At 39.5% G+C, this 14,800-nt stretch overlaps 1 protein-coding gene across 2 annotated transcripts in view; it reads right to left on the bottom strand.

The window, feature by feature from the left end:
• The window catches only part of IGF1 (insulin like growth factor 1), a 72,906-nt gene that overhangs the window by 12,890 nt on the left and 45,216 nt on the right, over nt 1–14,800 (bottom strand). Inside the window, exons 3-4 of one of the 2 annotated variants that reach the window (XM_006186041.3) lie at nt 7,883–8,064; nt 6,351–6,402 (exon numbers count right to left, since the gene is read on the bottom strand). In XM_006186041.3, coding sequence (XP_006186103.1) covers nt 6,351–6,402; nt 7,883–8,064 — 234 coding nt within the window. The remainder of the gene's footprint in view (nt 1–6,350; nt 6,403–7,882; nt 8,065–14,800) is intronic. The other variant, XM_006186042.2, reaches the window with a different exon arrangement.

Raw genomic sequence — 14,800 nt, 5'->3', positions numbered from 1 at the left:
CTGACAAAATAATGCTAGGTATTTACTGATTCATTTATACTTTTAATTTTTCCTAGTCCTCAATGCCTCATGAACTAGTCAAGCATGCCGCACTCACACTATAACATAAATATTGCATGTTCCCAAGTCTACAATTGTCAACTGATTGGAAATCCTTACCAACCCTCAACCTACCATGGTTTTACTCCTACTCATTTGGAATTTTTGTCTTGCCATCATTGTTATCAACAGCTGTGCAAATTGCTTTGATTACATGACCTCTTAGAGTTGGCCAGACAGAAAGCCCCATGCGAACGTTTGTATATTTTACACAGAATTTTCTTAAAATTTTGGCGGGTGGAAGCCTGGGCCATTTGGCCAGTTTGGGTTTGATGTAAGATTTCTTGGTCTCTCATTGGGAACTTTGGAGCTATTTTACCAGGGAGAAGAGTTGCCATCCTGCTCAGCCTTTCATAAGCCTTGCTCTTTACATCCCACCTGCCTATAGAAAATCTGATCCCGCCAGTTAGCGGAGCCAAGGAGTAAAGTATAAAAATAAAACATTGCCATCTTTCTCCCAGAGTGACAATGACACGTGCCTGCTCAAATGAAAGTATGTTCCTTTATTTGATCCAAGGGGAACAAAAATCTATGCCAGCAGGAATAGAGGAAGTTAGACGTTTATGGCTACAGAAGGGGAAAGTGGAGGAAAAGGCACTTGATGGTTTTTGCCAGTAATCCCAGTCTCTAAGAGGAGCTGGGGCAGGGGGTGCTGAAAGGAAGACTGGCTGTATGTGCTGGTCCTTGATTGTATTTGGTCAAGAATTAGACCTGGAAGTTTCTAAGGTTGCAAATTGGCTCCGTGTAAAAGTAATTTGTTCCTGATCTACAGAGTCAGTTTCTGTAGATTAGAGTGGAAATGGTTCAAGTCCCTGGATCCTTAGAAGATACCATAAAAAGAAACCAACGTCTTTCTGCCCCGTCAGTAGTATTCCCTCTGTTTTCTGAATAATATTGATTTTAGGACTAGAACATAGGCCTTTGAGAAGACAAAGGAATTGTGCCTTTTCTCCTGAATGATGATTGTTACAGAAGAATTTGCCTTCACTGAAAGAAAAGCCAGGAAACTTTATTTACCTATAATCTTAGAAAACGATTCATCCCAAATCCCTAATGGATGCAACAATGCTAGAACACAAAAATACACACACACACACACACACACACACGAGTGTGCACAGAGAAAGTAAAGATGAGAAAATAATACCCCTCCCCCAAACTATTTGCTGTAGTTAATTACAGATTGTAAGTTATCACCAAGGGTATTTAGAATTAAAATTAGTTGGATGCACCATTAGCATTGTTATGACTGTCAAACCTCCACTTTTTCAAAAGAGTTAGTTTCCTGACCAAAAGATCTTAAAACTTTAACCACACTAGTTAATAAAATACAGATGGGAATTTTCAAAGATGTTTGCTAGCTCTTGTTACTTATCGAGCAATAGCCCACTGAGCTGTAACTGGGTTCCTGGTGTGGCAAGCAGTTTCTTGGCTGCTCTCTAGAGGTACCAGACATGGACTCATAGACCCATTGTCCCACATCTCTCATAATTTCCCTGCTGTTCTCAATTTCCATTTCTCTCTACTTGAGTTTAAATGTAAGTCTGTATTTCTAAACCATCTCTTTTGGTTGCTGGATACAAATGAGGTAGCACTAAAGGCACTGAAGGAGTCGCATTAAATAAGGAACTCCAAATATGAAGGTATCAGGGAAAGGTACTCAGATTTCAGTTGGACCCCCCAAGGAAGGAGAAACTAATTTTGACCTTGCATGTTTGGAAGGTCAGTGGCCACTGAAGAACCTTTGCTAACCTTACCTGCTCCTTCTTTAAAAGTGAACTTATCTTGACTAGGTCAATTAATATTATCACTGATTTTCAAACGATTCAGCAGCTGGGCTTTTAATCACTGAAGTGAGCGTACAACCTGAGGAATTCTATAGTGGATATTTCATAAAGGGCATTCTGCTTCATCTAAAATGATTTATCTTTTCATTGCTACCAAAGGCTTCCACTTTAACTCCAGACTATCATCTTTGCCCTTGGATTAAGTCAGCTCCCTGTCATCTAGCAGATATTGCCAAAAGCCCTATTCTCTTCACATACGCAAGTAAAGAGAATAGCCCACATCTTCCCCCATGGATGCAAACAGACTTGAGAAATTGCAAAATTTATTACTGAAGAAAACACTGTTTCCTCTTGGTGACTGGTGGGAGGGACGTGGTCAGGAGAGGAAGGGGAGAGAACAGGAGGGACTCTTTGGGAGCTCATTTCTTTGCCGCTTTTCCACACTTACATCCTAACGGCACTCGCATTAGAAGCTGTATGAGGTTTTGTTTGTTTTCAAGAGATGTTTGAAGGAAGATCAAATGCTTGTGAAAGGCACTGGATCAGCAGCCCTAGAAACTGAAATGTCCCGGAAGCTGTGTGAGCCCGGAAATATCCCACATTTTTATTTATTTTGGCAATTTTACTTTAAACTAGTAAGAGCTGGAGTTCATGCTACAATTAAAATTTCCTCAGGCACCATGAAATGAAAACACATATTACATTTGATTTTAACTGGTTGAGAAGAATGGTGATTTTCTAAAAGCTCATTCTATGACCTTGAAATAAAAGTTAACGGTGCCTCACATGGGACTGCTGAGCTTTAGTTGAAGTTGGAATAGATTATAGAACTGGGGTTCCCTGGGTCGGAAGGGGTCTTGGGTCATTGAGTTTTCTTTTCCTATCATATGCTTGAAACCCACTACTATGTCACTGTAAAGTATTGGCAAGCTTGAGCTTGAAGTTTTTGGTGCTAGGAGACCCACTTCTATTTGAGGAGATTTGTTCTTTTTCAGATGGCCCTAATTTTAAGAACTGAGTTCTTAAACTACTAAAACTTTAATAGTGCTTACTATGTGCCAGGCACCATTTTAAACACCATAATATATATTTGTATGCACACATACACACATATATATAATCTCAATAAATCCTCACAACTCTATGTGGTAGATTCAATTATTACTTCGATTTGACAGATAAGGAAACTGAGGCACAGATAGGTTACATGATTTTCCCAAGGCCATACAACTATTGAATGAGATAGCCAGGATTTGAACCCAGGCAATCTGACTCTAGATTCTGTACTCTTAACTATTGTTTTATTGTCTCTCTAATCTTTATAATTTTCTTTCATGCCTCATACAGAGATTTGCGCATTGTAGGTGCTCAATAAAAAAATATTTTTCAACAATTTAATTTCAGGATCATGATTCCTTACATATTCCCATTAGTTTTATGTACAATAGTCAATTTGTCCTAAAAGAAACAGTTGAAACAGTGGAATTTTAAACAATGAATACTCTGCCTACTTCAAGAAAGCACCAGGGGGACTAACAAGTACATAACATTCACTAAAATACTGAGCCAGTTGCCACCTTTAGCAGTAGGTTTTTGAATAATTTCAATTTAAGCTAGAGTAGGAAATGCTAAACATGCAAGAGTTGTGCAAGCACACCTCCTCTGCCTTCCATTTTTCACTCTGTACTTGCCTCACTATCTTATGCAAGGGCAAGAGGAATTATTTCATCTTAACAGCACTACTTATTTTTATGATCTATCTCTCTACTACTATTCACCTCCCTATATCACTCATTTGTCCATCCATGCATTCATCCATCATTATATGCCACGTATTGCTAGGTGCTTAGCATTGATACTAGGAAGGAGGAGATGGAAAGACAATAGAGTCTTCCTGTTTACTTAGTTCATATTATTCAGAAATCACATGGAGGCATTCTAGATGATTGCTTTAGAGCTGATAAAACTCTACTGCAATAAGCAGGTTTTAACCCATATTCTGGCAGTTAAACATTCTTTAACTAGAAAGTTCTATTGCTGTTTTTTTTTCTTTTAAAGCCTTTGCCTTTTTCTTGAATGAAGTTCATCATTGGGTATAACTGTGGTTTATCCAAAGCCTTGTGTTAAAACTGACATTGATTCAGTCATCAATGAAAGAGAAAAGGGATAATCTTCTAAGGAATCTTTCCATAGAGCACAAACCGTTAATTCTTCTGCCACACTGTGGTCCCTTGAAGAGCCATCTCTGTTTGCAGGTTACACTCAGGTGGTAGAAACAGTAGGTGTTGGCTTATGCCTGAGGACTGGTCCCAAAGCATGGATGTGTTAATAGGAGAATTGAGCTTCTCCTGAATAAGGTGGCCAGCTAGATGGCTCAGGCACTAGCCTGGCTTTTGTCTGTTCTGATAAGCTAGGATCCACTTTGCATCCACAACAGTAGCAGTGTCTTTGCTCCCATCTGGGACTTTGGCATGCTTGTGGTCAGAAATTTTCCCCCTGGCTTGAGCCTTGGCATATCCATATATTATATATCCTGGGTTTTCAATGAACCATGGATGATCCTGAAGTAGAAAGCATGGCTGGGGCATAAAGGACCAGGCAGAAAGGATATTCCTTTATACCATGACATCTTCAGAGTAGACAACTTGGATGAAATGCTTCACTTCTTGGTTTAGTCATCTTCTTATCCCAAGTGTCTTCATTTATTTGGCTGAGCACTTCGCTCTTGCACCATCTCTCAGGACTTACAAGTCACAATTTGAATAATCTTCAGACTTTTTGCTTTATTACCAATGAAGACCCTAACCCTACTGTTTAAATCAAGGAAGATGAAGGAGAAGATTTCTAAAACTCAAATTCTGTGATTCTATTTAGCTTTTCTTTACCCTCAGGGTAATTTAGTGCCCCTTGCTCATTCACTCCTTCCTTTCCTTCTGGTGAAAAAATATTAAATTAGGGGAGACTTCATGTGGCCATGTCTGTCCCATCTCTTCCTTCTGGAATTCTTTCTTAGTTCATGTTGATTATGTACTATTCTCTGCTGGCCAGAAGAAGGGTGGTTTAGAACCCAAGCCTGTCTTTGCCCATTTCTGGGTCTCAGTATCCCTACCTTTAAAATATGGGATTGAAACAGATGATTTGAGTCTTTTTGTAGCTCTGACAACATAGTACTTCCATGGAACAGAAACTCTTGGGATTTCAGATTTAAAAATCTATATTTGTGTGTGTGTATGTGTATGTGCGCATGCATAAGAGAGAGAGGGAGAGAATTTTACAGGTGATGGGATCATACATCAGAAATCTTATTTTAGGCTGAATTGTGCACACACACCCCATTCATATGTGAAGTCCTAACCCTTAGTACCTCAAAACATGACTGAATTTGGAGATAGGGTCTTTATATAAGGATTTAAGTTAAGATGAGGTCATTATGGGCCTAATCCAATTTGACCAATGCACTTATAAGAAGAGGAAATTTAGCAGAGATTTGTACAGAGGGAAGATGATACAAAAAGAAGAAGGCCAATTACAAGCCAAGCACAGAGGCCTGAAACAGATCCTTCCTTCACAGCTCCCAGAAAGAACCAGCCCTACCAACACCTTGATCTTGGACTTCCAGCATCCAGAAATGTGAAAATGCATTTCTGTTGTGTAAGTCACCTAGTCTGTGGTATTTTATTACGGCATCCCTAGCACACTAATGCATCTTTTATATCTGATTCCAAAGTGCAAAAAAAAAAAAAGTTCAGTGACCTCCTCTCATAGGTAAGCTCTCAGATCTCACAGGCCTTTAGGTAAATACTGGGTGCCCTTTGGCCTGAACTTGAATAAGAAATGCAGACTCCAATGACACTGCAGGAAAGGAAATCTGGGAACTTTTATGACACAATTCAGTCTTGCTGAGAATTTGGGGCTAATATTTAACTCAGGACATATAGTGAGATAGAAGAAATTCTTTTATAATGGATTCACACAAAATTTTTAAATGCGTATAAAAGCCTTGATTTTTGTTCTAATTCTTTTACTCTTATTTAACTGTTTTTTTTGGGGGAAGAGAATTTTGTTTTATTTGCCTCTTTCATAATTTTTGTTCTTTTTGCATTCTTGCCACTGTCTTTCTTTGGACTTTCTTGGGCATTACATTTTTCTTTCCCATTTCTCCAAGTTCATTAGCCGCCTCCTACAACAGGTTACTTCTCCTTCTGTCACATGCGTTATCTAGCTCCAGCAGGCCTACTTTTCTTCATCTCCGCTATAGCATTTCCCACTTTTCTTTATTGCTGTCTGCTTCTCTCTCATCATCCTTGCCTCTGTCTTAGTCCTTCTTTCCTCCGTTTTCCTTTTTTGCCTGTGTTCAGTTTCTAGCTCCAGTCTCCCTCCTCTGCTCTTTCTTCTTTCCTTTCATCTGCTGACTTGCTTCCGTCCCCTCCTTCTGTTCCCCTCCTGGATGTTTCTTTGGCCCACCTTTCCTTCTCCTCTGAGACTTCGTTTTCTTGTTGGTAGATGGGGGCTGATACTGTAAACATCACAAAAATAATTGCATTGAGAATAGGTGGTTCCCTTGGTGTCCCAGAAGACAGAGCCTTTGCGTCAGCCCAGATGCCTGGGCTCCACATGATGCAGGAGATGGCACTGGTGCTGGAGAGATGTCTAGACCCCAGTCACAAAACCTGACATGCCAGGACTTTGAAACTCATCTCTGACACCCCCACCCCACCAACTAGAAACTGAGAGGCATTGGGTCACCTGGGAAGAGAAAGAATTAATCTGCCTTCGTCCCCTCAAGCACACTTTCTAGCCACGTTCACCTAGAAGTTACTTCTGTGGTGCTTGCTCCCTGACCTGTCCACTGGCTACTGTGTTCTCTGTATACCAGGTTGTCCCCAGTCCCTTTCCATCACTCAAAGTGGCTCCCTGGGGTCACATCTCTCCTAAGCTCCCTGGTCCTCCTCCAGCCTCAGCTGCAATTTAGGACCAGGAAGTAGCAAAGGTGTCATATAAACTTCTTGGTCTCTCACCTTGTGCCTTCTGCACGATTCTAGTTTCTACTCCAAAGATTAAAACCACAGTTAAAAAAAAAATTTTTTTTTGTCAACAGTGTTCCCAGGGAGACTTGAGAGCTTTTTACTTTCCTTACTCATTCTTCCTCGCATTCTTCACCCTCTCTTTAGTTCTTTCTTTCTACTTAATGACTAAAATGTAATCACTTATATTCATTTGTTCATTCATTCACTCGTTCAACAAAATTTATCAAGTGATCAGTTTGCATCAGATGATTTCTGTAATTTTGATGGCATAGATAGTACCTTTAAGGCTTGTTTAAAGTCTAGCTCTTAGTAAAAAATACCTGCAGATTTTGATCACTGGAAATTTTTTGGTGTTCTTAGAGCCAAACAGAAATTTCTATTTTTAATGTTTTTCTTCTTTAATTATATTTGCCACTGAATGTGAATTTCAAACAGTTCCCGTTTTAGAGTGTTTTTTTTCTCTTTGTACCTTTGTAGAATACCAGGACTTGAAAGGTCACATACTTTGTTCATATAACTATGACAGATGTTAACATTTGTCCAACAGTTACTTTGTACAGGGACATGAAAAGCATTGCATGTGCATTAACTGACCAAATTCATACAATGACCTGAAGAGGTAGATATTACCATTATCTCAACTTTACTGAGGGAACTAAGGCTTGGAAGGTTACATTATTTGGCCAACGGTTCGCATCTGGTGATTGGTGAAGCTAGGACTTCAGTTTTGTCCAATACCAAAACCCACATTTAGTCACTCTTGACCATCTTCTGGTGATCAGCTCATCCAGAGCAGCAGAGGGAATAATTTACAATGTGGAGTGACCAAAGGGATGGACTCTCGGGTGAGAATGGAGATTTCCTAACCTGGGAGCCAGGATCCTATGGGACATAATTACCGCTTGGCCAACCCACACAATTAAGATACAGGTCTCTCGAGGACGGCTGGCCCCACCTGAGCTGGCTTACCTTCTGAGCCTTGGGCATGTCGGTGTGGCGTTGGGCACGGACGGAGCGGGCTGACTTGGCAGGCTTGAGGGGTGCGCAGTACATCTCCAGCCTCCTCAGATCACAGCTCCGGAAGCAGCACTCGTCCACGATGCCTGTCTGAGGCGCCCTCCGACTGCTGGAGCCATACCCCGTGGGCTTGTCTGTTCAAAGCAGAGGGTCTTGGCTTTAGAGTAGAATATGCTGTCCTCACAGTTCCACCCGGCCCTTGAAGACTCTCCTCTCCCCGTACCTTGTCAACCCACACATTTGTAAGTCAGCCTCTTCTTGAAGCTCCTTCAACTGCTGACCCCCCAGATCCTTCTGGATCCTTCTGGATGTCTCCTGGAGTCTGTGCCACATTCACTGGCAATAACTCATTCATCATCTGTAGTCAAGGATCTTATCTATGCCCAGTCCTCGCCTTTCCTTACATATTGGCTTAATTGGGAGGCTGCTGGGACTATTAATTAAAAGAAGATCATGTTTTACATTTTCTTAATCTTTTAGCAAATCTGCATGGTTTTTGCATACAGGATGGCTCTAATGTTTGCTCCTTGGCTTAACTTCTTCCATTATAACATGAGACTGAGCATCAAGGAGGTTTTAAGTCTGGGAAGGACTCCTCATTTAACTGATATGGCAACCAAGGCTCAGATATGGGAATGACTTACTCAAGGTCATCCATGCAGTAAGTGGTAGAGCTCGGATTCAAACTCAGATCTACTTCCAGCAAAACCCAAGTGCCTCGTAGGGCCCAGGAAACCTGAAGTACGACTCTGGACAAGGCACTTAAGCTTCCTGGGCCTCAGTTTATCCATTTGTAGAGTGGGGTTGATAATATCTTCCTTGTAAGGATTGCTTGAGGATTATAAGACATACTGTATGAAAAGTACTTAGCATATCACCTGACACACTGTACGTCCTTTCTCTGAGAACCCCTTTCCAGAATCTTACATGGTCTGTGAAGAAATAGTCACTACTGACTGCATCCAGAAGCTTTGGAACTTGGAACTGATGACAATACCAATGTAATAGGGCTCCTTCTCTCATCACCCTAAGGGGACCAAAACAATTCTGTTTCCTTATAGAATAGCCACTAGACTGAGATGAAATGAACTAAATGTCTATCTTTCATTTGATTCTGATAGCTCAGAGGGAAAACCATGAATCACATTTCTTTGTGATGTTTGCAAATCAATTAGACATCTTTACTTGGCAAGTAGGTTTTAGTTTTATTTTATTTTGTTTAGATTTGGACACACTTTTCCTGGCTCTAGATTTAAAAAGAGGGCAAAGCAAGTTTAAATGGAACTTAAAATGTACCTGAATTATTTGTAAGCTTTTTGTCATAGTAGAACTTTTGTAAACCAAATCTTGCTTATATACCAATATATAAAGCAGACAAAAGTGAAACTGCTCTGTCTCATGCAAGGGCAGGGGACTGGATCTCAGCTTTCTCTGTCTCTCTGACCTCCCTTGTGAGGTGGAGGGACTGTCTTCTCCACTAATGTCCAGGCTTCATGGAAGAGAATCTGTGAACCATTGGCCCAGATGGATCCAATTAATCAATGTGATGTATATTCAATCTTATTCCTGACATAGAAGACATATTATATTTTAAATTGAAAGTCCGATGTTTGCCTAATAATGACACTATACTTCAGGATGGAGTTTTGAAAGTCAAAATCCCCATATGTATTTTGAACTCCCTAGCTGGGGGAGATTGGACCCACAGTCATGGCCTGCTACCAAACTAGTTTGGCTGCCTTGCTGCTCAAGGGGCCAGCCGTTCATGGCATCCTCTAAGAATCCAAATGTTTTCCTGATGCTTGGCACAAGAACCTGGGGATGCTTCCTCCCTGTAAGGCAGGTTTATTGCCTTTCTTAGGGCAGCTGCGGGTAATAACTTAGTGAGGATTCAGTTGTGGTCTCTTTGGATGGGGGCTGCTGCTTTCGCTCAGGGCAAACCCTATGGGCTCCTCATGGCTGAGGAGTTTGAGAGGGACTGGGCAGCTGGCCCCAGATGAAGCCTCAGTGGTGCTTTCACTTGATGTTGGAGGCTCGACTGGTGCAGAAGACTCTCTGCTTCTGCTTGCCAGCCAGGCCCTGGCAAGCCAGGACTCATCTGGTCCCTTGGGCAATGTAAACAATATGTTTTGTTTTTTTTGTTTATATAATCCTTTCCTGGAACTGTAAATTAAAGACACAAATGGGTTTACATGGTTCTTTGTAATCCACAAAGGACTTCTACATACTTTTTGTTAAGTGGCTTTTTCAAGAGGCTGAAGGGGTCCACCAGTGGGGAGTAGCTGATACACTTCTGTTTTCTCTTGGGGTGGAGAGAGAGGGGAAAGTGGCTTAGCCTACTGTAAGGTCACTGTCCCTATCATCTACCGCAGGCAATGATTGCTCTTTGCTGAAATGGTAAATTTTTTAGTAGGACATAATTGAGATTCATTTGTTGAATATGTAATAGTAATTTGATGTTTGGAGGTAAGGTGACAGGAGTTATTCCAGAAACCATCAAATGTGGCTAAGTTAGAAGACTAATTTCAAAATTCATCCTTATGGGTTGAAGATGGAGAAGGACAGGTTTTGTGATTCCAGGACCTATTTAGCACTTTCATTTTAAGCATCTGTAAGGGAATCTTGCGTCTGAGACCCTATAGGTTCTGGAGCTCCTCGCCTGCTATTGGAGGAAGACATGAACTTTCCTCTCAGAATAGCATTAAATGTTGTTAAGTATTGCATATTCCCTTCCTGATGACTATCAAAAACCATGGAACTCACTACAGATCTATTTCCTCTTGTGAGATAGAAAGTAATCATCAGCACAGCAAAGAAAATAACAGCACCCACCAGGCATCTGGTTTGTCACCTCTTAGATGAGCTCAGAGTTTGACATGGCTCAGTCTATAAAATAGCTGTGCTTTTTTAGCCCATAGATCAATGAATTTAGGAACAGAGAAATTTAGGACTTTTCTGTAATGTTCTATAAAGCAAGTTTACCTTATGTCTATATCTATTTTTTAAATGTTGTTGAAATGTTACAGACTTGGATTTTGCCATAAATGTAACTACTAGTTATTTCTAGCTACCACAGTCCTAGAGAGATGTTTTTCTTTGTCTGGACTAATTGTACTTCACTGAGAATATATGAATATAACAAGTGTTTACCTTGCCTTTTAAAGTTTAATTCATCCTTTGAAGTGTCCTATAGACTTGATTTCTGGTTCTGCATCAAGATGTTTAACAAAAAAAATCATTTCTCTCCAATTAAGAGGCAACAGTTGAGGGTCAAAGTTTTGCCCTCTATTTTCAAATGCCTCATATAACTTCTTTTTGCAGAACCAAAACAAAGACATTTGTTGCTATGGGCTAAAACTATAAGCCTGATACAATGTGGTTTACTAGAAAAACAGTATAATAATTTGCTCTGGTATAAATGTTGAGAAAAATAGGGATTTTTTTAATGACCTCTAAATTATAGCTATTACCATTATGAGTAATTTTTAAATGAGATGGAATGAATTGTTCCACTCTTGCCTTTAAAAACTGCTTATTAGGCACCAGGTAATTCTGCTCCAGTAGGCAGAATCAGAATTGGTGGGTGAACAGGAAATAAATATTGGATTAATACAAGAAAATAATTTCTTGTATTTCAAATTTCTAACAATTTGAACTCAAAGGCGTTGAAAATGGGAATGACTTCTTTTAAAGATAATGAACTTCCCATTGCTAGAAGCAGTTAACTAAAGACTGTATGAACACCTGTCAGAGATCCTAGGAACATATTCCTGTATGGAACACAGTATCTGATTGCTATGATCCTTTCTATTCCAAAGATTCTACAGTAAGTGAAGAAATGAAGGAGAAAACTCATCTAGACCAACCAAATATTCAGTATGGTTGGAAGCCACTTACATTGTCTTCAAGAAAGAAGTTCAAATATTTTTTAACTTAGAAGGTGAAAATTTGTTTTCTGTTTATCGTTTGAGTTCCCCAAGATACTCAAAACATTTTTCTTTATTTGATACTGTAACAAAAGACAGGTGATTGGAATATAGTCCTTTCTAAAACTAACTACAGTCCCAGAGTTCTGTCATACCAGCTTTAGGAAGTGTTCATATATTCACTCAATTGTTAGAGTGAACAAGCATGTATAGAGTTTTACAGAATTTTCCTTGCTGCCAAAGTCTTGATATTGGAAACTTATATATTTATTTTTTGGTAGGTTTGCTCCAGGGCATGCAGACCAAAGATTGCTTAGCAGACAAGTTGGCTACCACCTAACCTAGGCTTTGAGTCCTCTATAAGTAGACATAAAGTGCAGTCACAGTGCACTGCTGTATCTTGAAAGTTAGCCAACAGACAGAATTCCAATGATTAAACAGCTGGCTTCTATAATAATAGCACTTCCCTTTAAATAATGCATGGTCAGTGGAGTAATTCAATAATCTTCTGGGCGAACTTGCTAGTTACAAGGGTTTTGGGCAGAATTGTGGCATCATCAAAACCACATCAATTAGCTGAGTCTCACATTTTGTCATGGATGCAAGCAACCCGCTTCCCTCCATCTCTGAAGGAGGTGTAATGCTGATATTTAACTGGGATCACTGCTTCTAGAGCAAAGAGTTCTGGTCATTCATCACTGGTAAAAATAGTACTATTATTGGTGCTACATAAGCTGTGTTTCTTACAGGGTTTTGGGAATCCAGTTAGGACACTGTACTCAACTCTAATTTCCTTTGAAACCTCTCCTCTTGCTTCTTGAGAAAGCTTTCCTATAATTAACTCTGTTGTTGAAAAGAGGAGATATTAATTTAAAGAATCATTATTTAAATAATGAAAAATGCAAACATTTTCCAAATAGGGAAATATCTAGTTCTGAAGACATACACTTGTTGCTCTTTTGGTTCTGAGGAATAAAAAACTATTCTCTAGAAACTGCCAACAAGAGGAGTTTCTAAGTTGATCATGTTTTCAAAGCAGGAAAAAAAGAAGTAAGGCAGTTCAAGTTGTATTTCCAGGGCTATTTCTAGAAAATTCACAATTATGTGTCTGGTAGAAAGCACAAATGTATTATTAACTAACAGAAATGAATTTGCATTTAACTTTGGTTATCTAAGGATTGATCACACAATCAGATATTACGGTTAATCTCTATAGAAGCCAGACAGTTAGGTTTCCTCCACCAACTATTTATCCAAAACCTCCAGACATGTTGACAGTTTAGAATAACTCGGAATGATTAGTTTCTTAGGCAACAATGCTCCATGGACTACCTTATCTAATAAAAATTCATTCAGTTGACATAATTTTGCATGGGATGCTGGTAGGAAAATTGGGTAAAATGTGAGTAGTCTTAAATTTGTCTCCATTTTAGCATTTTAATTGCCACTTTCAAGTGTGGAAAAGTGAGAATCACTTCTCAGTCTTTCCTACACATTTTGTGGCTTTATATGGAAACAGGACTCCTTTCATGAATTTTTGATATAAGGAAAATTGTTATAGGACTATTACCTAGACCAAAAATGTAATATATTGAATGGTTGATATTTCCTGAATTCATAGGATTTGCATTTAACTTAAAACCTTTTGATGAATCAATATTTCATCTTTAAAAAAATCTGTGGAAATCACACTTGAATTAAAACAAATATTGAGATATATGTAGCCATGTGCTTAGTAAAGATATGGAAAGATGTTTTCACTGCTATAGACCACATCATTATATATTTAGAATAACAAGGTTATGTACGTATACACACATACTCACACACTTAGCGGGTAATTAATTGACTGATCATCAATATCAAAGCTGTGGTCAAAACATTTTGAAACTAGGATTGTTTTTGAAGAAATTTTTCTAAAATATATACCTACTGCCTGCCTTGTATGTTGCTAGTGGACTCTGCACATTTCTGTTTCTCTGCAGGAGGATCTGTCCAAGTAGGACTGGCCTTTGGCATCTGTAAAAGTGAACACTGAGAAAATATCCTCTATTCTATGAACTGCATGTCATAAACTTTTCTTGAAAGCCTATCAAATTTAGGCATTGATTTCACTTTGGCCTGTGTTAATTTTTAATTGCCAGTGTTTACTGGTCCCACTACTTCTCAATTGGACGAGGTCATCTTTTCTAGGAATTGTGGCCCTATTTGACCTGCCACCACCCCCACTGCTCAGCAACTGTTTCTCAGCTATTAAATCCTCATAACCCAAAAGACCAAAGTCTTCCCATTACCCAACCAAGTCAATGTTTTTGTATCTCTGAGTCTGAAAGAAACGAAGCAGAGCTCTGTGGGGCTGCCCCTTTCTTCAAACCCGCCTTTCTTTTGGAAGCCTCAACTAAAGGGCAGGTGTGAAACTAGTGCTATTCAGTATTCCTCTGTCTCCAAGGCCAGGGAGCTAAAGTGCAAGGCCTACGGGCAAGAAAACTAGAGATTCAGAGAAGAAACATTACCGTTTTAGGACTCTTTGGAGAAATGGGCCGACAGAGTGGGAAGCAATGTGATGTATTACTTTAGCCTGATACAATGCCCTGGAGGATGAGCATCTTGCCAGGTCAGCACAATTTACTAGCTTAGGTTTGATTCCAGGGCTTGGAGGAGATAGATGTAGCCAACAAAATTATACTTTGGCAAGAGAAATGCTTTGCTGGACGGAAATGTTGTCCTAAGGGAACGGTTTGGTTTATCAACGTCTAAGGTAAAAGATAATCAAATGCCAGGAGGTCATTTTTACGTTTGAATTATTTCACTTAGGCCTGCTATATAAGTTAGCTACCATTTTCTTGTTATATAGTTTCAATTATTTAGAGCATACAACAGTATTTGAGTATGATCTGCCTGTGACATCTGTCATACCAACAAAAAAGGCAATATGGGGAGTGGC

Source organism: Camelus ferus, chromosome 12, assembly GCF_009834535.1.
Source record: "Camelus ferus isolate YT-003-E chromosome 12, BCGSAC_Cfer_1.0, whole genome shotgun sequence".
NCBI lineage: Eukaryota > Metazoa > Chordata > Mammalia > Artiodactyla > Camelidae > Camelus > Camelus ferus.
This window is presented reverse-complemented; position numbering and strand designations above follow the sequence as displayed.